Consider the following 25,297-nt stretch of genomic DNA (forward strand, 5'->3'; position numbering starts at 1 on the left):
TGGTTGCTTTGTGGCCTCAGTGGCTACTTGAACCTTCAGGCCAGACCAGCATATTGTAGACTTGTGGAAGAACACAAATTAATCCAAGCAAATAAGTCAGACAGTGGAGAAATGTAGGAATCTTTGAAGAAAAGATTCTGAAAACTATTAGATATTTGCTCTAACAGATAGGAAACTATTGTTGGGTAACCCAAAACTATGCATAGTTAGTCTCAAATGCTTGCTGTTTTTTGTTGTCTTAACACTATCTTATTTAAGGCAGACAAATCTTATTTTTACTCTGCTGGCAGACAATGAACATTTCCTTGGCGCCTCTACTTCTTGCATTTGAACTATCCATTCTGTAATGTAAGGTTTTATTTCTAGTCTTGTTTCTGGGTTATTACAACTACTCAGAGTATATGCCGCCTATGCCAGCCCCAGAATCATTTTCTGATTAGGGCCATAAGAAAAGGTAGAGGAATATCATAATGGCCACTGGTTACAGATAAAAAAGTAAACAATCTGTGAACAGAAAAATAAAGACAGGCTTGTTGGGAAGGGGGTAGAATGAGATATTCTATTAGGTTCTGGGTCAATGTTGCCTCAGTGTTTTTGCTACAATGATACAGCTTTTATACATTTGAAAAGGCCAGGGAAGTCTTTACTCCACCAAGTTGACATGGGATTTTAGATTCCATTTTGACCCATGTGGCGCATAAAAATGGTGAAAGATCATTTCTTCGAGGTTAGTGTTCTATGTAGAAATGACGTACTGCCTCTGACTGAACAGAATCGTTTCTTTTCTTGCTTGCTTCAGGACATGAATGAGCCTTCAAACTTTGTGGATGGATCCGTCGAGGGCTGCCGCAATGAAATTCTCAATAAACCACCCTACATACCATGTATGATTTCTTTTCTGCTCAAGACCCCTTTTCTTTTTATTCTCATATGAAGCCAAAGTTTTGGAGGGGAGGGGTAAACAAAACCTCAGTATGGCATAAAATTCACAAATAGAGTATCTTTGAATATATCCAAATTACTAAGTAAGTCATTAAGTATAAAAGTAGTGACATCTGTTATGAAAGAGGCTAAGCAATGCACTTGATTGCATTGATGACTATAAATTTATTGCCAAAGTTTTGAATACACCCCTCTATAAGCACAGGTTCTTTTGATTAGAGTATGAAAATCTAGTCCCCAAACTCCACTCATGTTCAAACACTTCATGAAAGATACCACTTCAGTACTTATTGCATCAGAAACTGTAATAAGAGGCTGTGGTCAAAGAAGTCTCAGAATATTGAGTCATCTCACCACAAAGAAGACCAAGAAATAAAGTTCCTGAAAACATTGTATCAGCAACTAAAATCTAGGCTTATTAATATCTAGATTATTGGTCACATTTCCATCCATCCATCCATCCATCCATCCATCCATCCATCCATCCATCCATCCAACCATCCATCTATCCAACCATCTATTTATTTACTCATTCCTCTCTTAATTTAATATTTGTTAGTCAAATGCTGACAAGCCAGAAAGATTTAGAAACATCAGCACAGAATTAATCTGAACATGATCTATTTATTCCCTTGAGAACATTACCATCTAGTGGAAGAAACTGTCCTAACAACAAAGGCGTTTGTCATGGTGAGAAATGAGGTGGCCCACACATTGAGTTAAGAGTTGGAGCAAGAGAAGAACATACAGCCTCTATGTTCTTCTCAGCCTTAATGGGTTTTGAAATCACAGGATGTTGCTTTTCTCCATTAAAAATCTTAAGTAATTCGACCTGTTATGATAGACATGCCAACATATAAATCAAGATGTTGAGAAAATAACTCAGTATTTTCCCCTCAGATTTAGAAGCCAGGGACATGGGCTTGAGCAGCAAGACTCTGTGCATGGAGAGCGAGCAGATCCTTCCAGATGGCTCCCGGGTGCGGCACTATGATGTGCACAGCCTGTACGGGTGGTCCCAGACCAGACCCACCTACGAGTGAGTATGTTTTTGTCACTGTTACTAAAGATTTTACTTTAAAGATCTTAAAGAAAATTAAAGTTAAAGATAAGGATAAAATTAAAGAAAAGGCTGGCCCTGGGAAATTAAGGTGTATTTTCACTATAAATATAGCTTATAATCTTTCTTGTGAGACTCCCGGATTATTTCAGGTTCACATATGGGAAAGCAATGAGGTTCTATTCAGGGGGCAAGAGTGCTTAGGCCTTTAGCTTGGTCCATTGCCATCTCATCGTCTTATTTATACTTCTAGATAGAAGGAATACTGTCTCTAAGCAAATTTCATTAATTGGACTGGAAGTCTTGACTCTTAACCAAGCTAAGCACCTTTAACCTTTCTCTGTCCCTGTAATTTCCCCCTGCCTTTCCATTCTGCTTCTTTATCCATTTAGTGATTTGACAGACTGCATTTTCTTTAGTAGACACACTTTCTTATAGTTCTTTGAATATATTTATAATATCTCGTGTAAACCCCTTCTCTACCAAGACCCAAGACCCTGCAAAAGTATTTTTTCTTTTTTTGACTATTTTCTTTTTTTTTAAATTGAGTCATATATTTTTCTCCACTCCCCTCTCTCCTTCTACGCTCTCTTGTGATCCCCATACTCACAATTTACTCAGGAGATCTTAATTTTTTTCACCATTCTATGTAGATCCATGTATCTCTCTCTTAAGGTCCTCATTGTTGTCTAGTTTTTCTGGGTTGTGGCCTGTAGGCTGGTTTTTCTTTGCTTTATGTCTAAAAGTCACTTGCCTTCTTTTTTTTTCTTACATTTTTTGAGTGATTTGTTTGGTGTTATTATTGAATATTGAACATTTGAAATAATAAATTATAGCTCTTCATTGTCCACAAGGTTGGCTGTTGTTTCTGTTCTCATTTGATCAGATCGGCTACTTTTCTGGATTCTGTAGCCACTGATTCCCTTACCCCATAAACTCCCTCAGGAAAAGTACTTTCTCTGGTCTTTGAGAGGAAGAGGCTTTCTCCTTACCTGAACCAGGGTAACTTTGTTAAAGACTGACCCCAACTCTCCTTCAAAGCCTGAGTGGGTGGGGCCCATTACTTTCCCCATTGACTCCATTACAAAGGCAAACTCTGGGTCTTGAGGAAGACAATCCTGGTTCTAAATCCCAAACACAATCAGCTTTTTAAAAAGGATTTGCATCTTAAAGGAGCAGAAAAGAATTCCTGAAGTCTGCTTTAAAAAGAAATAGAATATCTAGTCAGGTCAAAGGCTTAAAAGTCTGGTAGGTGACAGTCTTACTGAAGCCCACTCCTGGCACAAGGAAGCCTGAACTCTTAAATCATTTCCTACTTAACAAAGTGAAAAAGAAGATGCTTGCATATTTAAGAGACCTAATGATGTGCTTACCTTTCATTTCAGGCTTCTGCCTGCCCTCCAGCTCAGCTGGCGCCGCCTTCTCTCCTGGCTCTTCTCTGGGATTGTACAGGAGCCTGGGCATGCATAATGCTTAAAATGCCCAGTAATATGCATTTCTTTTGCAAAGTTCTCTATGACTCTAATCCTCCAGGAATTTCTTTTAAAATCTGAGCCAAATGTTTTACCTAAGCTGAAATCACAGCACCATGATGGTGCCCGCACAGTGCTGGCGTTCTGGCAACTAATTCTTTAGAGGTGGGAAATTTTTTCTCGATTTTGATCTGAGGTCTGAGTCAAACCACGTGGTCACAGAACTCAGACTAGATATTGTCTGGAGGACTGAAATGGTTAGGAGAGAACACTTTTTAACGGAACAGGAAGGGGATTCAGATTTCTTTGTTTACTGTGAAGCTGTTGGTTCTTTGCTGACTGTAGGGTTACCAGGGAATGGGCTCAAGGAGCCTTAAGGGAGAGTCACAAAGCTCATTGTCTTAAAAAGATTTTTCAGGGGTTTTTTGGGGGGGGGGCAATTTTTATTCGTTTAGTGATCAGTGGTATAATTATTCAGCCACAAAAAAAGCTGCACTTCGGGGTTCTAAAGCCATGCATGTGCAGACAAGCTCTCAGGCACAAGTGCCTGAATGTTAAAGAGTCCCATGTGACCCACGTGCACGCATGGATGGTTACATCCATGTATAACTCAGCTAAGCCCTTGCACGCATGTGTGAGCCTGTAGCCACGTAAACCTCCTTTGCACATATGCTAGGGCAGGTTTTAAAAGCTGGACGTCCCCTCCCCTACCCTCCCCTCCCCCCCTCCCTCCCTCCCTCCCTCTCTCTCTTTCTCTCTCTCTCCCAGGCCTGTACACGCCCCCTCTAATAAACTCCGAAGCGGGTTTGTTGCGTGTTTTGTGGTTCCTTCTCACTCGCACCAGGTGATTTCAAGTGGCTTCTGAGTTCTGAAATGGCTGCTTTCAGCGTTTCTGCCTGCGTAGTTAACTGTTTTATTTGAAGAAAACATTCACAGATGTCCTCTTCCAACTTTCAGACTTCAGTCTAAGACAGATTTTTCTGTAAACTTTCATATAATATAAAATTACCAGGCGCGAGCGAGAAGAGATCACAAAACACACAACGAAACCCACTTTCAGAGTTTCTTAAGGGAAAGAAAGACATATGTGCAGGCCTGAGGAAGTCACTGTAGGAAAAGAGTGTGGACCGGACACATACAGCTTTGAAAGGTTACCTAGTGCATGTGCACAGCGGCTTATACGTGCGCACAAGGGTTTGCGTAGCTGCATCATGCGCAGGAGACGTGAACACGATGCACGTAGATCACATAGGGCTTGAGGACCCTGGTTGGCTATGTAAATTGTCTGAGCGGTTGTTGGCGCATGCGTGGTCCTGGAACCCGGAAGTACAAGTCAAAAGCACTGGGTGATGGACGCCACATCATATATGATATCTATGTATATATATCGTAGGGTTCAAGGGAACGCTGAAGGAGATGCCAGAGTCAAATAGTATGTAACAGCAAAGAGAGTTTTTTATACCTGCATGCATGTGGGGTTGCTCACCCGTACGAAATGGCGATGATCCTGAGAGGAACATGCAGGCTCCTTTTAAGCACAGTTAAGGGTGTTATGGATTTGTAGCGAGTCCCCAGCAGCTTGCTGCAAGGTACCGATGGCGGCAGGTTCACAAACCAAGGTGGCTGGTCTCCTGAGTGTCCCCAGCTAGCTATGTGGGCAGCGGGTGGCCAAGGGGCAGACAGTTAGGCACACCATGCAGATGGGTTTGCTACAAATTGCTGGGGTCCCAAGCAGGGACAGTGCACGAGACCAGGCGGCAGGCTCCACTGTGGCAGGTGGGTGAGAGAGATGGATAAACATACCATACAGAGTAAAGTTAGATATTTATTAGATGGGTTATGGAGGGGAAGGAAAAGGGGGAGAAGTGAGGAGAGAAAAAAAAGAGAGAGGAGAAGAGGAGAGACAGACGGGGGTGGAGGAGCGGAGAAGAAGGGAGAGAGACCCCGAAGCTGCCTCTTCGAGGAGAGAGGGGACAGGAAGAGAGAGAGTCCGGGTCTGAGGCTGCAGGCAGAAAGGGAGTGGGCGTGGCTTGTCTCTTAAAGAGACAAAACAATCATAACAAAGGGGAGTTTCAGGGACAGTTATACAATTGATTACGTGAGCAGCAGTTAACATTAGTATAATTCTAATTGACTGAGATTTAGTCTTACCGTTTTTTGGACACATCTGCACAACCTTGGGCATGTCCCAACTTGACTCAGAAGAGGGCTACCGGCTTTGTCCTCGAGACACCCCGAGGATGACTTGGCTCTCTGTGTTTGTTCTTTCTCCCTTCACCCTGAATGGAAGGGCCTTGGGGGTAAATGGCCCTTGTCAGGGAGCTGCAACTTAAATTCAGTTGTAAAAGTGGGAGAGTTTAATCCCTTCAACATATCACTAAGAACCTCTTTCATGCAGGAAACCCCCATGCAATCGAAGGGCAGCACTGACAGCACAATCCCCACTGTTAGGATTTTAAAAAAATGCTGCAAGATCCCCGTTGGCAATAGGCAGCAGAAATGCTGCAGGTCCCCTAATGGTGGTAGCAGGCCATGTGGCGGCAGGCAGCCGGCCCTGGGAGCAGCCAGTCCCAGGCAGAGATGGCTGCAGGTCTCCAAGCAATGGCTGGTCCCAGGTAGGGAGACACATGGCGGGCGGGCAGGAGACAGAAACATGGATAGACACAACATGTAGAATGAGGATGTAGAATGAGGTTAAATATTTATTAGTTGAGTTATGGAGGGGAAGGCAAAAGGGGAGAAGCGGGGAGTGAGGGGGAAAAAGAGGGAGAGAGAGAGAAAGAGAAGAGGACAGAGAGAGAGGGAAGAGAGAAGAAGGGTGGAGAAGGGGAGCACGTTGAGCTAAAAGGAAACCAAGATGGCGAGAGGAGGGGAGGGGCCGCTGGGAGTGGTCGTGGCTTGTCTCTTAAAGTGATAAACAATCATAACACCCACCTCCCACAGTCATAAAAAACTCCAGATCGGTCGATTTGGTTTTATTTATTTATTTATCTATTTATTTATTTTCCCAGGACCAAATGGCATTTTCTACTCTCACACTCATTTCCGTTCAAGATCTCTGAGTCCTCTATCCTCTGTTTCTATTCTCTGGGCTTAGCAGAATCTAGGTCAGTTTGCCATGAGCTATCCACAGATGAGATGGTGCATACTGATGCCATGGTTTTCTCGGCAAAATTCTTGTCATCTTTTCTATTTTCTTCTTCATTTCTCCGTTGCTCTTTCATAATGCCGCTTCATTTATACAGCTCTAGCCTGCTCTCATCAGGTATAAAAGTTTAGGGCTACAAAGAAAGAGACTACCACTCCAGCTGAAGTGTTCAGACAAGGCACAACTTTAATCTTGATGTAGAGGGTGCGCTCAGGAGAGTGAGCACACTGGGGTAGTGGAAAAACTGACATCATGAGCACTACATGGTATGGTTAAGGGGATGTTTTCTATTGTAGAGAGAAGAGAGAACTGTACAGTTTCACAAGTTCCCTGGCTTTTATCCAACTGCTAGAAATCCTCTGATAATCCAGGTTGAGCTTGTTTCTGGATATTTGCACTGCGTTTTGGAATTTGGGGAGGTGGAGTTTTCTTTGAAACTGACAAGTTGGAAGTACACTTGTTTTGTTTTGTTTTGTTTTGTTTTGTTTTTGTAACTCAGGTGCTGACTGTGTCTTTTCTCATTGGCTGCAGTCGAACCCCACAGTCTTTCATGATTGGATAATTAAAAATAATAGCCCCAAAGGAAATGAAGAAAAGGGGGAAGAGGTGGTCTACCCTAAGTTCCAAGAACTCAGGGGGGAGGAGAGTGATGGTGGGCTTTGTGTAAACCAAGGTTTTACTGGGTGGTGGTGAGGAGGGGATTAAATACTTGCATAAAAGTCTTAGGAAGGGGACTTGAATTCTTTGTCATAAACACCAGCTTTACAGTGTTCTTATAGAAAAGATTAATATTTAATGTTTCTTGCACTCAGACCAGGCAGAAACTGGTTCTTCCAGAAAAAAAAAAAAGCATTTCTTTCTTTGAAATAAGAATACAGGTAGTTTATATCCTCATGTGTAATAATATCCTCCAGGAAGATAAAAGAGTGGGAACCCGTTTCTGCCAAGGAGCCCTTCCTCTGTCTGGAAGAGCTGAATAACAAAGGAAAAGTGACCAGCAAACAATCCAGGATACTTCCTGGAAGAAGTGAAGGTTGAGTGAGTCCTAGAAGGGCAAGATTTTCTCTCTCAGGGACAGGTCTTGCAGAGGTCAGACTGCACCGTAGAAAGACATGAGCCATTGCTTTAGTTTCTGATGGAACCTTCTCCTTGCCAACTCCCTCTCTCTCCTCAGGGAAACTTTATCTGTGACAGATCTCATCCACTCTTCTGCTCCCTCAGGGAACTCAATCTATAAATGACATTTCAGGGATGTAGCAGGCTTTCTTGGACTGCCAGCCCCCAAATCATGAAACAGAGACTTATTATTAATTATGAATCCTTGGCCTTACATTAGGCATGCTTTTAACTACTTTTTAAATTTAACTTAACCCATTTCTATTACTTTATGTGCTGATCTGAGGATCTTTTTCCTCATCTACATACTGTCCAGTCAGCTTTCCTGTTTCTTCCATGTCCCTCTGTCTGCTCTTCTCCACCCATGCTGTCTGTCTGTCTGTCTGTCTGGCTGGCTGGCTGTCTGGCTATTCTCTCTGTCCATCAGCCCTACCTATCTTTCCTCTGCCTAGCTATTGCCCATTCGGCTTTTTATTAGACCAATCAGGTGCCTTAGTCAGGCAAGGTAAAACAGCAACACTTCCTTACATAGTTAAACAAATGCAGGGTAAGCAGAAGAAATACCTCTTTATATAGTTAAGCAAATATTCTATTCCATAGCACAAGGAAGCTTATTCTTCTATGAATTGCGTTTATTTCCTTCCTTTCTGTTTGTTGTATTGGGTTAGAATTTGGGCCTTGGTTTTAGATTGGTGGTTCACAGTTGTACTGTTACTTCCTAGTTAGCCACCACCACGGCACCTCTTGAATTAAGACTGCCATTAAATGACAAAATAAATCCACAAATGCTTAGCCATGTTTCTTTTCTTTTTACCATCTCATCAACACTGGGACTTGAACTGCTCTTGCTGACTTTGACCCACACCTTCCTCCAACTGTCAAACCCCTTTAATATTCATATATTCTCATGCACCTTAATGTTCCCTGCTTTATCAGTCAGCCATGCTGACCAACAGACTCTGTCTGGGGCTGACCTCTTGGCACAAACACTGAAGCCCAACTAAACCTGCTTCCTCCATAAACCCTTTCTAGATTGTTCCATCATGTCTATTCACTCAATTCTCTTACCTGGTAACCACATGGAATGACCCAGAGCTTGGTGGTTCTGTATGCCCAAGGGCAAGAATCATGTTTTACCTTTTTGTAAACTGAATTAATTTATTTGCATGTATTTTTTGAGAGGGGAGGAGAGAGAGAGAGAGAAAGAGAGAGAGAGAGAGAGAGAGAGAGAGAGAGAGAGAGAGAGAGAGAAAGCAGGCATGCAGTGCATGGTGTGCATGTAGACTTTTATTCCTTTTTTTTTTTTGAGAAAATACTTTCCTTGTCAGGCTCTCAGTACATTTGTAGGGCCAGAGAGCTTCTAGTAAGTGAGTGCTCATTCATGTCCACTGATCTGCGATGCTTTCTTTAGCAAACATTTGTATTGGAAACACATTAGAATCTTTCTTTTGCTCCACTGATCCATCTTTTCCTCTCACATAGTTTTTCTTTCCCTGACTATGGGTACATTGATAAAAACCATGTTTATATAAATAACTGTGTCATGTGTAGCGTGGCACTGGTGTGCGAGTTCACGCTGGATGGTCGATGAAATGAAGACTCAGACACCTCGAGAATGAACTCAGCCTTTGCGGCTGCAGGGGCTCAGCCTCAGTGTACGGAAGCGCTTTCCCTTTGCCTCCTGGCATTTTTATTTTTTGCTATTTTTACACTTATCCAGCCGAGTTCCATCTGCTTAAATACACTTGAATGAAGTTTCCGAAAATACAATGCCAGGTGCAAATACCTGATGTAGGAGATACTGCGATTTTCCAGGTTCCCTCTAAACCAAGTTTTGCATGTGCTTTGCATCCATGGGAAGCTCTGAGACAAGATTCACACAGAGCAAGGAAAGGTATCTGTAACACAAAGGATGGATTAGTGGCTGATTGTTAACTCTGGAGCTAGACCAGGTATGGCCCAGATGGGATTGTAGCTAGCTTGCTAACCCTCTGGCGCTAGCCCAGCAGGCATTTCTTCCACATAACTGTCTAAAGAGCTTTTATATGTGTTTGCCTGTGTGCACAAGGCGTACTCTTTTTCCAAAGTATAGTGGAGTATGTTAATAATACCTCCAAAGCATATATACTGTTATTCAGATCCCAGGTCTATGTATTCCTTAAATGATCCTTGGTAACTATGCTGGGTTTCCTACCAGTAATAGGAACTCAAGAAAACCATTGTAGGAACTGTGCAATGATACATGTGGAATTGATTGATGTGTTCCTGGGTATAGGATTTGTTTTATAAATACTTATTTTGCCATTCACTCCACCCCTCCTCTGATCTCTACATATAGCCTGCTAATTCAGCCTGTTATGAATAAGATTCTCTACAAGAAAACCTACAGAATTGACTAACCTAGGTTCATAGGGATCCACAGAGACTAAAACTACAATCAGTGGGCCTTCATGGGTCTAACTTACCCCTGTGCATATATGTTATTGGTTGTATAGCTTGATCTCTTGTGGAACTCCAAACAGTAGAATCAGGAGCTGTCTCTAACTGTTTTGCCTGTTTTGGGGATCTTATTCCTCCTACTGGGTTGCCTTGTCCAGCCTTAATGCAAAGGGAGGTGACTAGTCTTATTGTAACCTGATATGCCATGTTTGGTGATATCCCTGGGAGGCCTGCCCTTTTGGGAAGGGAAACTGAAGAATGGGTAGGGGTGAGGAAGAACCAGAAGAAGGGGAGGGAGGGGAAACTGCAGTTGGGATATAACATATAAGAATAATAAATTAAAAAAATTAAAAAGAGGATAAGTTCCTTACTCTAGGTACAAGTTTATCTCTCAAGCCCTGCCGTGAGGTTGAATGGGACTCTTATCCGGCTTCTTTCCTGGAAGAAGTCCTCTGGTTCTTAGAGCAAATGTTCTACTGCCCCACGCACAGAGCCTTCAAATTCACCTCCTTGTTTCCTTGATCAGAGCTGTGCAGGAGGTGACAGGACAGAGAGGGATTGTCATCACCCGTTCCACATTCCCCTCTTCTGGACGATGGGCCGGACACTGGCTGGGAGACAACACAGCTGCCTGGGACCAGCTGGGGAAATCCATCATTGGTGTGTGGTTTTTCTTAGGGGCCTTTGCTGGTGGTGGGACTGGAACTAGTGTGGGTACCATTGGGCTATACTGTGTATGTTTAGATTGGCATCGAGGTGGCAGGAAAGTCAGTAAAACTTGACTGTTCTGTCAGTGTGAGTTTTAGTTTATACCCATCTCTCAATATATTCATCAGGAATTGCCCAGGGCTGTTAATGAAGCAGAGGAAAAGGTTGAGCTTCCTCTCTCTGACCCAAGGGTTGTCTTCATTTAACTTGGCTGTTGTGTCTCTTTGTAGGCATGATGGAGTTCAGTCTCTTTGGAATCCCTTATGTAAGTCAGATTGGAACCGTTGCCCCTTGCCCAGATTTTAGTGTCTGTGTGTCTGTCTTGAAAGAATACCCAGTTGATAATCTGATTTTGCTTCTTCTTAGACAGGAGCAGACATCTGTGGGTTCTTTGGAGATGCTGAGTATGAGATGTGTATCCGCTGGATGCAGCTGGGAGCCTTTTATCCATTTTCCAGGAACCACAACAATGCAGGAACCAGGGTGAGGCAACCATTGTTCATGTTGCAGATGTATTAACAAATATTAAACCACAGCTTATTTCAAAATTACAGAAGTGTTTCCTGACCTATCATGCAGACCACCAGGACATCCATGTTTTTGAATATCCACGAAGTTCAGAACTCCAAGATTATCAATAACTCTTAATAGTACAATTTTCTTCACCTCTTGGAGGCTTTTTTTTTTTTTTGGCCAGGAAAAAGTATTTTCTAGCTCCTGCATTGAACTACAACATAACATGTTCCCTTGCTTGACAGAATATTGAGTTAGTATTTTACTCAAACCATCGTTGATAAATCAGTGCTGCATAGGGGCCTATTGATAAGGCTTATGCAGCCACAAAGCCAGAGCTAGCTTGTTCAAGGGACCTGAGCATCGGTGACAAAGAGGAGCAGTATCTACACTAGTTTTATAGGTGACAGAGGGAGCAGAGAGGGGGAGGCTAGAAAGGGCAAGAGAAGTGACTGCACCCGGCCATCCTCTTCTGAGATCCCTGGGATGTAGTGAGGAAGAACTTACCGTGTGTTCACTCACCCCTTTAGAGACAAGATCCCGTGGCCTGGAATTCAGCCTTTGAGGAATACTCAAGGAGAGTGCTGCAGACCAGATACTCCCTGCTGCCCTATCTGTATACCCTGATGCATAAAGCTCACGTTGAGGGCAGTACCGTCGTCCGACCCCTTCTCCATGAGTGAGTGTTGCCTCTTTCTCCATGCAGTGAATCTGGGCATGCTTGGATAGGCCTAGGGATGAGTTTCTCCATATTGGATTTTTCAGGTTCACAAATGACAGTGAAACATGGGATATAGACCAACAGTTCATGTTGGGCCCGGCTATCCTGATCAGCCCTGTTCTGGAAAGCGTGAGTTTCTCATCATAGACCAGACATCTTCCAATAACACGATTTAAAACCACAGTGAGAAGTTATTTTATTTCAAATTAAAGAAAAAAATACTGAGCTTATCTGTGTGTGCCCATGTGCAGATATTTGGAAGACAACGTTTACAACTGAGTTCTTTTTTTTCGACCACTTGGCCTCAAGGGCTCGAACTCAAGTTTTGGGGGTTGGTGAAAGATGCTTCTCCCTGCTGAGACATTTACAAGCTCCAGGGAAAACATTTAAAACATTTTCAATCAGATAACTCCCTAGAACATCAAACAAAGATCTTTTGATGTTTTTATCCTCAAGATATTACTGAAAGCTTTCCAACATTGATTTCTCAGTTGGGTATTCTGTGAGCCAGTACTTTTATAATTTCACTAATTGAAACATTTTTCTATCTATTTGAAGAAAAGTTTCCAAAGTGTATTTCTTAAGATTTCTCAAATTCTTGATGTCACTAATAAAATTCCACCTTAATCTTAATTGTATAGAATTAAGGGTCTGAACAAGTATGTGATCAAACTGGACTCTGATTGTGGCTGACAACGGGGGCTGACTGAGAAGCCATTGATAAAGGCGCTGGGACTTGTTTTTACGGCATGTTCTGGCGTTTGGGGACTCTAGTCTATAGGGATGCACAGCTTCCTAGGCCTGGATGTAGGGGCGAGGGCCTTGGACTTCCCACAGGGCAGGGTTCCCTGCCCTCTCTCAAGCAGGGAGGTGGAGGGATGAGGGTGAGTGGGGGAGTGGGAGGGGATTGGGAGGAGGGAAGGAAGTATAAATATTTGAATGGAAAAATAAAAAAAAGAAAGAAAGAAAGAAAGTATTTTAAAGAGTAATATTGTTTCCCATTTGGAATATTCACAGAAACATACTGATTTTATGTTTCAGAACACTTCTGAGATCCTCGCTTATTTCCCCAGAGCCCGGTGGTATGACCATAGCACGGTGAGTTAGAATGTTTTTCAGGGGAATCGGATGGCTGGCTCTGTGTAGGCTAGAGAGGTGATTAAGACTTTCTCCTAACTTCTCAAATCAGAAAGCATTTATCTTCAGTCTTTCTATCGCTAGCCTGATCTGCACTAATGGGATCTGAATAAAGGCATAGGAAACATCTGAGTACCTATTTCTCCTGTCGTCCACCCTAAACCTTCACTAGACTTACACAGAAAACACTAGGTTTTCGAAGGTTTACTCAAGAATGAAAATAGATTTTTTTTCTAATTTTTGTAGTTTTTTTGCTGATCTTCCAACATGCTTCCTTAGTAAGAAAGAAGTTTTAGTAAAATAAGTAACCCATTTAATTGATTTTCCTGTCAACGTTTCTCCTCTATGCGCCTCCTTCTAGGGATCTGGCCAGGACTCAACAGGTGACTGGCAAATACTGGCCGCTCCTCTGGATCACATCAACGTTCATGTCAGAGGAGGCTACATCCTGCCTTGGCAAGAGCCTGCAAGGAACACTTACTACAGGTATGATGAAGCAGTGTTTGATGACCTGGCCCTTTCCCAGAATGTATGGATAAATAAACAAAAGAAATCAAGCTTCAGAGTTCCATTTGATGGCTTCCATGGGTGCCTTCTGATAGGATCTGGAGGAAGAAAAGTTCATGAAACCAATCCCTGGGAGATCTTTTACCCGAGGTCTTATACCAAGAGCAGAATTCCCCTGAGCAAAAATTTTCTGAGGGATAGAAACCTGGTTTTCTTCCCATGTTTTTGAAAAGGGGGAATATTATTGAGAAACTTCACTTGCAGTGGTTGCATGGGAATATAGCATCCATTTCCAGGTTGATTGTTGGTGGACTCAAAAAGAGTTTTCATAACACACACACACACACACACACACACACACACACACACACACGGAAAACATGTCAAAAAGCATATGAAAATGATACAGTAAATCAGTCTACTCTCAGCCTGTAGTGAAAAACATGATTTTTACCAAAACAGACCCTGAGATGATTCTTGAATAATAAATAGGATTTGAATGTCTGAAGACAAGGAGAGATATTCTGGGAGGGTTAAAGAAATAAAGGTGAAAAATGAGTTGAGTAGATAAAATTGAAACAGAGTTAGCTCATGGAAGGCTGTGAAGGGCATCCTATGTAGTTTGGATTTTAATCCTTGGCACCTGAAAGCTGTTGAAATTTTAATTTTCTGGTATTGTCTTACCAAGGAATTGATGTCACATCGTGGTTTTGTACAATTGCAATGAGTATGTTGGAAAATGTGCCTATTTGAGCTGTGAAATTCAAAGCTAACAAAGGTTTCATTAAACTTTAAATGATGTTCTCTTGACTTAGGTCTTATATTTTATCTCACTATATTCTTTGTCACTTTTTGTACATATTTAATACCTTGAGTTTTGCGGTTTATTTCTGGATTAAGATGTTTTTAGAAGATGTTCTTTGTTCTTACAGCCTACAACCAAGTGAAAAATAATGATTAATAATTTGGTTTTTTTTCTTTATAGCCGACAAAATTTTGTGGGGTTGACTGTTGCTTTGGATGATAAAGGGGAAGCTGAAGGTCAGATGTTTTGGGATGATGGACAAAGCATCAGTAAGTATGACCTCACCCCCGGAGAGCCTGCATGTCATTCCGAGCACCGTGTAAATAGAAGCTCAGCATGTACCGGTGGGACCCTAAAACCTACCTCTGTGCTGCCTACTGTTCGAAACTTTGGCTGACTCAGATATATTCCACTGTAAGTTCTTGTAGAGCAGGTATGGTTCCCCAGTCTTGGAAGTTTATGAGCCTGACATGATGGATTCAGCCGGGGCAGGTCTATCCTCACAGAACTGTCTCACTCTGTTAACACAGTGTGGATATAGATATCAGGCTAATCACGAAGTCATCCTCATAGGACAAGGCTAAGGCTTTCCTTGGATCAGCAAACAATATCAGGCATCTTTCCCCTCACACGCAGGGTGACTTATGTCACTCAGGAGACTCTTGGTGACACATAAATTGAGAATTAAATGTTGCCAGGGGGATGCTTAAGACTTGGCACGCTTTGTGGCCGCGTGCTAGGTTTTCTCTCACGCTATTGTAGATGAGTACCACCCACCGTTAGCATCAGAGCAGCCTCTTGCTCAGACACTTCTAAAGAATACCGATCCACTGCTGTTGGCCTCTTCTCACTTTTACTACTGTTATCTTGGACTATAATATTTTGATTTCACAAAAATCCACACTTTCTGAAATTGTAGTCTATTTTCCTTCACTAATATATCTAAAACTTTCTTCCTTTTAATTGTCATCATTCTCACGGAAGCATGAAATACAAGAGCTTTGAGGGTAGAGAATTAGAATCAACATACAACTACATTTAGGGATATTGCTGTATTGTCTTTTGTTATTCTGCTGTTATATACCTAGAAAAATGCTTATTTTTGCATAACTGAAAGCTTGGCAAATTTAATTTGTATATCTAGTTTCTTTTTACTGAATGTCATAACAGACACACAAGGGGATATTAAGATGTGATCCTTGCAAACACCTTTCCTATTACTATGATCATATGCCATAAAGAGGATATTCTAAACTTGTTTGCTTGTTTTTGTTTTGTTTTGTTTTTTTGAGACAGGGTTTCTCTGTGTAGCTTTAGAGCCTGCCTTGGAACTTACTCTGTAGATCAGGCTGGCCTTGAACTCACAGAGATCTGTCTGCCTCTGGCTCCTAAGTGATGGAATTAAAGGTGTGCTCCACTGTCTAACTGGTATTTTAAAGTTTATCTAACTATAATTATTCTCAGTATATGACATTAATTTCATTGTTACAAATAGAGTTTTGAGTATTAGCTTTATTTGCATTTTAGATGATTTTTCCAGCGTGTATGACCCTAGCTAAAATTTACATAAAAATCCACTTAAGAATATCATTCTTTAAATTTTTTATTTAAAAATTTAAAACAAAATATACTTACATTACTTTTTCTCTTTCTTTCTTTCTTTCTTTCTTTCTTTCTTTCTTTCTTTCTTTCTTTCTTCCCTTTAACCCCTCCAACATCCCCTCCTTGAATATCTTTAAAGTTAATGGCCTCCTTTTTCTTTATTGTTCTTGTCACACCCAAACAAACATATTTATGAACACATTAACAGAACTCAGTGAGTCTGTTTCTAATGGCTTGTGTGTACATGTTTTCAGAGCTGACTACTTTGCATTATATAACCAATGAGGGGACTTATCCCTAGGAGAGTTTAATTTTTCTGATCTCAGCATGTACTTCCAGGGGTGGGACTTCAGGAGACTTCCCTTTCTGTGTTAGTGAGTTTATTGGTGTTATCATTGTTTAAGTCTTGTTTAAGTAGCCATATTCTTTTATTTGTCTGTTTTTTGAGATAGGGTTTCTCTGTGTAACAGTTCTAACTGTCCTGGAACTAGCTCTATAGACCAGGCTATACTCGAACTCGCAGAGGTTCATCTGCCTCTGCCTCCAGAGTGCTGGTATTAAAGGTGAGCACCACCACTGCCCAGCTAAGTGGCCATGTTTTTAGGCACCATGGATGTAACTTCTTTTTGTTTCTAGGAGAAGCAATCTCACAGCAGATTTTCTTGATCTTCTAGCTCCTACAATCTTTCTGCCCCCTCTTCCAGATGTCCCCTGAGAAGCTGTAGTGAAGATGTATGTTGAGTTTGGGCTGCCCATGATCAATTGCTCTCTACATTCTGATCATTTGTGGTTTTTTCTTTTTCTTTCGTTATCGTGTCTGTTTGCTGTAAAAAGAAGCTTCTTTGATGAGGTTGTGAGCTACACTTATCTATGGGTGTAAGGATAGGTTTTAGAATGCCATTAGGAATTACGCTGGTCTAGTAAAGTGACGGTAGTAGGTTCCCTAAGCTCTATACCCTCAGCCCCAGGTGGTTGTCTAGGTCTCTAGCACTAGGTGTAATTTTCAGCCAATTGAGAAGACCTCAAGTCTAATTGGACAGCAGCAGCAGCCGGTTGCCACCAAAATACAAGTGTTCCGATTATACCTTCAGGGAAATCTTGCCATGCCGGTCATTGTTCGGGTTCCTAGATGTCACAGCTGGATAGAAATGTTGATGGCTCCCCTCCCTAGGTAATTTACTGACTACTTTCTGGTACTGTGAAGGCTAGATCACAGGAAGGAGACTTTCAGGTTCGACCCAGCTCAAATCTTCTGAGTCCTGTGTCCACAGTATGTGATATCTGCAGTAATAAGGGGGTTTGCTTTCAGCTTCTAAGAAACAACCAAGGGCAATAGCAATAGTCTATACTTTGGACAAACATGTTGCACTACTCTGACTCAAGTGGGGATTTCTCGTGCCTGGTACTGGGGTTTTTGTCCTGGTACAGGGGTTTTTGTCAAATAGTTGTACTGATAGCTTGTGTTTACTTGACACAAGATGCGCTCAGTTTAGAAGAGCCATTCACCTCAACTGAGATAATGTCCTCATGAGACTGGCTGAAGGCCTGGCCTTTTGTAGGTCGTATTATACCTGGGCAGGTAGTCCTGGGTGTATAAGAAAGCATATGCCAGATAATAACCTGAAATGAAAAGTGGTTCTGTATTCATTGCTCTTTGGTGCTGGAGATTAAGCCCAGGGTCTTTCTTTTTCTTCTGAACAATGACATTTATTCAACATGCATTATACACCAAATACTGTGTTTTGGATGAGTATAGTGGTACACACCTGGCATTGTGAAGGTGGAAGAAAGAACAGTGAGAATTCAAAGCAAGACTGTGCTACCGATGAGTTCCAGGCTAGCCTGAGCTAGGGAATGAAAGCTTCTAAAACAGCAAACACACAAACAAGCAAAAAAAAAAAAAAAAAAAAAAAAAAAAAGGCAAGTGCTTGCTTATTATCTTTATTGCTTCGAAGGTGAAAGATGCCTCGTTAGTTGTTGTGATCCACTTTAGATAATTCAGAGTCAACATGAGATTGTCTGCTACAGTGGAAGCAGGGAACTGTATTCTTTTCTTCTTGTTTGCAGATACGTATGAAAAGGGACTTTATTTCTTGGCTAACTTTAGAGCAACACAGGTAAGACTACCTTGTTGGGTTTATAAATTCTTTTACCTACAGATTAGACATCATCATCTAACTTTAATTGTAATTAAAATATAATGTTTAAATGTTAACAGGTATTTCCTTTCTTTACTTTTCTAATCCATGTTGTTGACAATAAAATCCGAAAGAAAATAGTCGATATTTTATGCTTATCCAGAATACCATCACTATGTGAAAAGAAGTTTGGAACCCATTTTATCCTGGGGGAAATAGATCCATCAATGTATAGCTTATTTCTAGGGATAAGAAGCTTTTTGGCTGATCAATTTGAAATGTAAATGTTATATAAATTATCCATTATGTAACACTGCTGTATAGTTGATAACTTCTGTCCGGTGTCTGCTGCCTAAGGAAGCCTGTCTGGTAATGACTGAAAAAGTCACAGATCTATGAGTATAGGAGACTCTCATTAAGAATTATGTCATTGGTTTTATTTTTTTAAGACCAGTCTTGTTTGGGTCTACTATAGGAGTTCGAACTATCCAGCCTCTGGTTTCTTGTCATCCAAGCAGTGCTGGACATGGGCTCCCTCTTGTGAAGTGGACCTCAAATTAAATCAGATGTTAGTTGGCCACTCCCAGACATTTTGGGAGACCATTACCCCAGCACATCTTTCAGGCAAGACAGATTGCAGGTGGAAGGTTTTGAGGCTGGATTGGTACCTAGGTTTCTCTTTCTAAATCCTGCAGAGTACCTTCTCACACTAAATGGACTAGAAAGCAGAGGCGATGGCTCCTAGCTCACACCAGCTTGGTCTTTCTATGTTCAATGAGCTGAGTCGTTGTCCTCGGCAATGGTGCCCCTGCTGTCAGTTTTCAAAAAGCAACCTTCTCTCTTAGCATCATTCTGGGTTGTTTAGGTATTTCCATGGGATCTCTGCATCCAACAATGTAACCCGGGCCCACCAATGGAAGTATTGCCAGGCTACCAAAGATTACTAGTTCAGATCCATATCGTCCACTACTAGGAGTCCTCACTAGGATCACCCTCATAGATTCCAGTAAGTTTGCTCTGCACTAGGTTTCCACATTGCCCCACCTTCACGTGATACTTTCTGATCCTCCTCCCGCCCCAGCCCCACCCATTGAATCTATTCTAGTTCTTCTTCCCAGGGAGATCCATGCTTCCCCTCTCTTGCCTAGGTTGGTTTTGATCTTGCTGCGCAGCCAGCAAGCCTCCACATCCCCCTCTCCAGGGCCTGGGATTATAGTCATGCACCATTGCATTTGACTTTGTTCGTTTGTGAAAACGTCATGTAATATTTTTATTTCTCTCTCTATTGTTGCCGTCAGAATTAAGCCCCATGTAGCTTTACCGTCTGTCTCTGTCTCCCTGATTTTTTCATAGGATTGTCCTAGCCTTGTGTTTCAGCTGGTTTCATTTCTCTGTTTACTTAGTGCCTGCTGCACTAGTCCTTTTAATCTGGTCCCATTCCTTGTCCCTTTCATGTAGCCCGCAGCTCTTACCTGTCCTTCTAGCACTTCCAGAGTTCCATATACTCATTAATGCTTTTTATGTCTATTCCATTCCCATCATCACTTTTCTTTAATTTCCTTAACTCCTATAGGACTTTTGTTATGATTTTCATTTTACTTTAATTGTATAACCTCTCATAATATATCTCATGTTAACTTGTATTGATGTTTATATATGACACTTTATGGTTTAGACAATTTGTTATGTTCCTTGCAAACTTTCATAATTCAGCGACAGTTTACTATGCCTCTGTATTATGCGAGCATAGCGTCATTCCCCCATCTATGTCACTTAGCTCTGTGAAAATGGATGACTTCGTATCCTGTTACCTTAGTTTCTTCTTCTGAAAAACAGAAAGAGTGATACTTTATTGCAAGATTAGTAAGAATACAAACAAAAATTTTTCCAGGACCTCTCTTGATTCATATGCCTATCTGTGACGTTGTATTAAGATTGTCCAGTGGAACAGAACTGATAGAATGAACACAAATACACACACACAGACACATGCACACTCAGTTACATACGTCCACACACATACACACATACTCAGTTAGTTACACTAAATCACCTACACACATACTCAGTTACACACACACACACACACACACACACACACACAAAGAATACACATATAAAGGAGATTTATTAGAATGACTTACAGGCTGTACCCTGCCTAGACTAATAATGGCTGTCACTTGGCTGAAAAGCTAAGAATCTGAAAGTTTTGTGATTCACAAAACTGGATATCTCAGCTGCTCGTCAGTCTGTGTTGGGATCTCAAAGCAGTAGGTTTTAATACCACATAAGCAGGATAGATAAGTCTGTCAGAGAGATTGAAAGCAAACAAACAAACAAAAAGCTTCCTCCTGTTTTTTTTTTTTGGGGGGGGGTGTGGGGGTGGTGAGGCTTTTGAGACAGGGTTTCTCTGTGTAACAGCCGTAGCTATCCTGGAACTAGCTCTGTAGACCAGGCTGGCCTTGTTCCTTTTGCTTCTTATGAGGACTACCACTAGAAGGTATGGGCCAGATTTAGGGTGAATTTTCCCATTTCAGATAAAACCCTTTCACAAATGTGTCCAGCTGTTTGAGTTTTTGTTGATTCTAGATAGATTGGCAATAAAGATTATCCATCACAGACCTCATCAAATTTGTCATGGTTGGTACTTTGGGAACTATGTCTTCATAAAATATTTAATAAATAAAATAGAAACAAGAGTTGGAGAGATGGCTCAACAGTTAAGAGCACTTGACTGCTCTTTCAGAGATACTGAGTTCAATTCCCAGCAACCACATGGTGGGCTCACAACCATCCATAATGGGATCAGCTTGCTTCTTCTGCTGTGCATGAAGACAAGCACTCATATGCATAAATGCACAAGTAAATAAATCTTTAAAAAACATTTAAAATGAAAATAGTTAAAATATTTCTACATTGTTACATAGAGCATAGTTCACTGTGCTTATTACCTGTGTGCTATATATGTTTTGTTTTTATGAATTCTTTATAGACCACCTTGAAAATTCAGGTCCTACACAATCAGTATCTGAGTGACTCAAATCCACTGAAAGTTGGATACATTAGAATCTGGGGTTTAAACTCCTCTTCTGTGGTAAATGTCCTTGTTACCTACAACAACCAGCAATTCATTGAGAACAATTTCACAAGTGACCCTTACAATCAGGTATGTCTGAAAGGAATGCCTCATAATTTCACTTTATTATTCTATTGAATTATCTCTGCCATTGCTGTCTAATATATGTGATACATGATAGAAGTATTGTACATCTATAGACGAGTGTTTCTGAAACGCTGTGAGGACTAAACTGTGAGGTACACAGCATTGATGGTCTTCTATTTGTAGTCTGGTATTGATGATATGTAGTCTGATGATAGTCTCTCTGTTCTGCTCACTAATGAATTGATTTGTTTTGAATAGATTGGTTTTCTTGGCTACCGAACAAAACATAGCAACCTTTTGCTCAGAGGTTAAAGACAAGGAATGGTTGTGAAAGTTCCTCTCTCCTTTTTGCAGTGTGCCCATCCCTGGGTAAAATAATGCTGCTTTTAAGTTGGCACTTAACTGTTACTATGATTAAGTGACTTTACTCATAGTATAAGATATGCTTATTTGGGTAAAAGCACAGAGTACCATAAATACCCGACTCTTAAAACTATTAAAATGATGGCCTTGCCCTAAGTGAAACAGCATTCTGTAAGATGAAGTATTCATAGAAGAGCAACCTGTGTAATACTAACTTTAGAATCTGAATAGTACTTCAGACCATGGATTAATTAGAAAAGGATGTAGTAGCCCAAACAGAATGGTTTAGAGAAATGAAAATGGATAACTATAGTTTCTGCTTCTAAATGATGAAAATAGTGCTCAACCAGTACGGGGATTGTGGAAAATGAGAATTCTGAGCACCCAAGGGGATGTTTTCCCCTGTGGTCTTCTTGATTACATACTTAGATACAATAATATATTCTTAGGATTACTAGATTCAAATTTACTCTGAAAGTATTGTTTCTAATTAACCTAGCTGCAGAAAATAATCACAGAGTTCCATTTTTGGAAAACCCTATAACACATTTAATGCCTACTCTTTGTCAGGCATTATTAGGGGTGGGAGTAATAAGGGCACGGAATGAATCTGCTGTCAGGAAAGGTAATGTTAATGATAAAATGACAAAGCAAAATAAATGTTAAATTTAAGCACAACTGTGAATATTTGAGATCAATATGACTTGGATATAAGAGAGTGTGAAGAAAGGGGTGAAGAGCATTTCTTACACCAGAACACCTCACCATGGTGATCTCTGACCAATAAAACCTGGAAAGATTTGTGTCATTTACACTTTGTGAAAAATGAGTACCTTTTTTTTTTTTTTTGCTAAGATGATGAAGGCTGACCAATGACTTCAATACAATGTTTAATAAGTTCTAATATATTAATGTGATCTTTTTTTTGGCAGAAACTAACAATTCAACTGACGGAAAGAAATGTCAGCCTAGAAAAGATGACAGAGATTATCTGGGTTTATGGAGATCCTGTACTTCCCCCACCAGATACAACCAGTGCATTTCCCACAAGCCCTCACACAACTGCATCTAGCACTGAACCCTCAACCAGTCCTGCTGTCACAACTACACCTGAAGCAGAAAGTACTTCCACACCCACACTTCCTGAAATAACTACACCTTTCCCTACGAGTCCTACTGCTCACACTAGTGATGTGATTCCTATGACCCCAACTCCTGAAATAACTACTACTGAGAGAACAACTGTCCCTACATTTCCCGACACAACCACACCTATAACTGTGAGTCCTACTGCTTACACTAGTGATGTGATTCCTTTGATAACCACAACTCCTGAAATAAGTACTACTGACAGAACAACTGGCCCCACATTTCCTGATCCAACCACACCTTTCCCTACGAGTCCTACTGCTCAAACTAGTGATGTGATTCCTTTGATAACCACAACTCCTGAAATAACTACTACTGAGAGAACAACTGTCCCTACATTTCCCGACACAACCACACCTATAACTGTGAGTCCTACTGCTTACACTAGTGATGTGATTCCTTTGATAACCACAACTCCTGAAATAAGTACTACTGACAGAACAACTGGCCCCACATTTCCCGACACAACCACACCTTTCCCTACGAGTTCTACTGCTCACACTAGTGATGTGATTCCTTTGATAACCACAACTCCTGAAATAAGGACTACTGACAGAACAACTGGCCCCACATTTCCCGACACAACCACACCTTTCCCTACGAGTTCTACTGCTCACACTAGTGATGTGATTCCTTTGATAACCACAACTCCTGAAATAAGGACTACTGACAGAACAACTGGCCCCACATTTCCCGACACAACCACACCTTTCCCTACGAGTTCTACTGCTCACACTAGTGATGTGATTCCTTTGATAACCACAACTCCTGAAATAAGGACTACTGACAGAACAACTGGCCCCACATTTCCCGACACAACCACACCTTTCCCTACGAGTTCTACTGCTCACACTAGTGATGTGATTCCTTTGATAACCACAACTCCTGAAATAAGGACTACTGACAGAACAACTGGCCCCACATTTCCCGACACAACCACACCTTTCCCTACGAGTTCTACTGCTCACACTAGTGATGTGATTCCTTTGATAACCACAACTCCTGAAATAAGGACTACTGACAGAACAACTGGCCCCACATTTCCCGACACAACCACACCTTTCCCTACGAGTTCTACTGCTCACACTAGTGATGTGATTCCTTTGATAACCACAACTCCTGAAATAAGGACTACTGACAGAACAACTGGCCCCACATTTCCTGATACAACCACACCTATAACTGTGAGTCCTACTGCTCACACTAGTGACGTGATTCCTTTGATAACCACAACTCCTGAACCAACTGTTGACAATACAAGTGACTCCACATTTCCCAACACAACCACACCTTTTCCTACCAGTCTTACTGCTAACACTAGTGATGTGATTCCTATGACCCCAACTCCTGAAATAACTATTGACAATACAAGTGACCCCACATTTCCTGACACAACCACACCTTTCCCTACGAGTCCTACTGCTCACACTAGTGATGTGATTCCTATGACAACCACAACTTCTGAAGTAACTACTACTGACAGTACAGCTGGCCCCACATTTCCCGACACAACCTCACCTATAACTGTGAGTCCTACTGCTCACACTAGTGGCGTGATTCCTTTGATAACCACAACTCCCAAACCAACTGCTGACAATACAAGTGACCCCACATTTCCCAACACAACTACACCTTTCCCTACGAGTCCTCCTGCTAACACTAGTGATGGTATTCCTTCCACAACTACAACTCCTGAAATAACTATTGCTGACAGTACAAGTGACACCACATTTCCTGACACAACTGCAGCTTTTCCTTCAAGTCCTCCTACAGCTAACAGTAGTGATGCCATTCTTTACACAATCACAACTCCTGAAACAACTGCTGCGGATAATGCAAACAGCACCGCTTCCTCGACATAGCTATACCTTTCCTACAAATCCTCCAACTGCTAACACTAGTGATGTGATTCATTTCACAACCACAGCTACCGAAGCAAGTACTGTTGACAATGCAGCTAGTACCACACTTCCTCCAATAACTACACCTTTCCCTCAGAGTCTTGCTATTGTTAGCACCAGTGCTGTGATTCCTGCCACAACGACAGCTATTGAAAGAAGTATTGGGGATGCTGCACACTCTACGGTAGTGTCATGATCTCATTCAATGGCTCTAGTCCAGTGGTTCTCAACTTTCTTTATTCTGTGACTGTTTAATACAGTTCCTCATATTGTGGTAACCCTCAACCATAAAATTATTTTGTTGTTCTTTCACAATGTAATTTTTCTGCTGTTATTGATCATAATGTAAATTATTTGATATGTGACCCCTGTGGAGGTCAAGACCCACAGGTTGAGAGCCATTGGTAGTGCTA

At 41.4% G+C, this 25,297-nt stretch overlaps 1 protein-coding gene across 4 annotated transcripts in view; it reads left to right on the top strand.

The window, feature by feature from the left end:
- Mgam2 (maltase-glucoamylase 2 (putative)) overlaps positions 1–24,979 on the top strand; it is an 84,458-nt gene extending 59,479 nt beyond the window's left edge. For all 4 annotated transcript variants that reach the window (XM_087901708.1, XM_087901709.1, XM_087901710.1 and 1 more), the window contains exons 36-48: positions 800–884; positions 1,843–1,981; positions 10,704–10,837; positions 11,116–11,150; positions 11,252–11,368; positions 11,929–12,077; positions 12,164–12,248; positions 13,161–13,217; positions 13,618–13,742; positions 14,749–14,837; positions 18,238–18,287; positions 21,301–21,474; positions 22,767–24,979. In XM_087901708.1, coding sequence (XP_087757834.1) covers positions 800–884; positions 1,843–1,981; positions 10,704–10,837; positions 11,116–11,150; positions 11,252–11,368; positions 11,929–12,077; positions 12,164–12,248; positions 13,161–13,217; positions 13,618–13,742; positions 14,749–14,837; positions 18,238–18,287; positions 21,301–21,474; positions 22,767–24,845 — 3,318 coding nt within the window. In that variant the 3' untranslated portion in view covers positions 24,846–24,979. The remainder of the gene's footprint in view (positions 1–799; positions 885–1,842; positions 1,982–10,703; positions 10,838–11,115; positions 11,151–11,251; positions 11,369–11,928; positions 12,078–12,163; positions 12,249–13,160; positions 13,218–13,617; positions 13,743–14,748; positions 14,838–18,237; positions 18,288–21,300; positions 21,475–22,766) is intronic.
- Positions 24,980–25,297: the final 318 nt, after the last annotated feature.

Source organism: Myodes glareolus, chromosome 25 (genome assembly GCF_982192425.1).
Source record: "Myodes glareolus chromosome 25, mMyoGla1.1, whole genome shotgun sequence".
Classification (NCBI taxonomy): Eukaryota; Metazoa; Chordata; class Mammalia; order Rodentia; family Cricetidae; genus Myodes; species Myodes glareolus.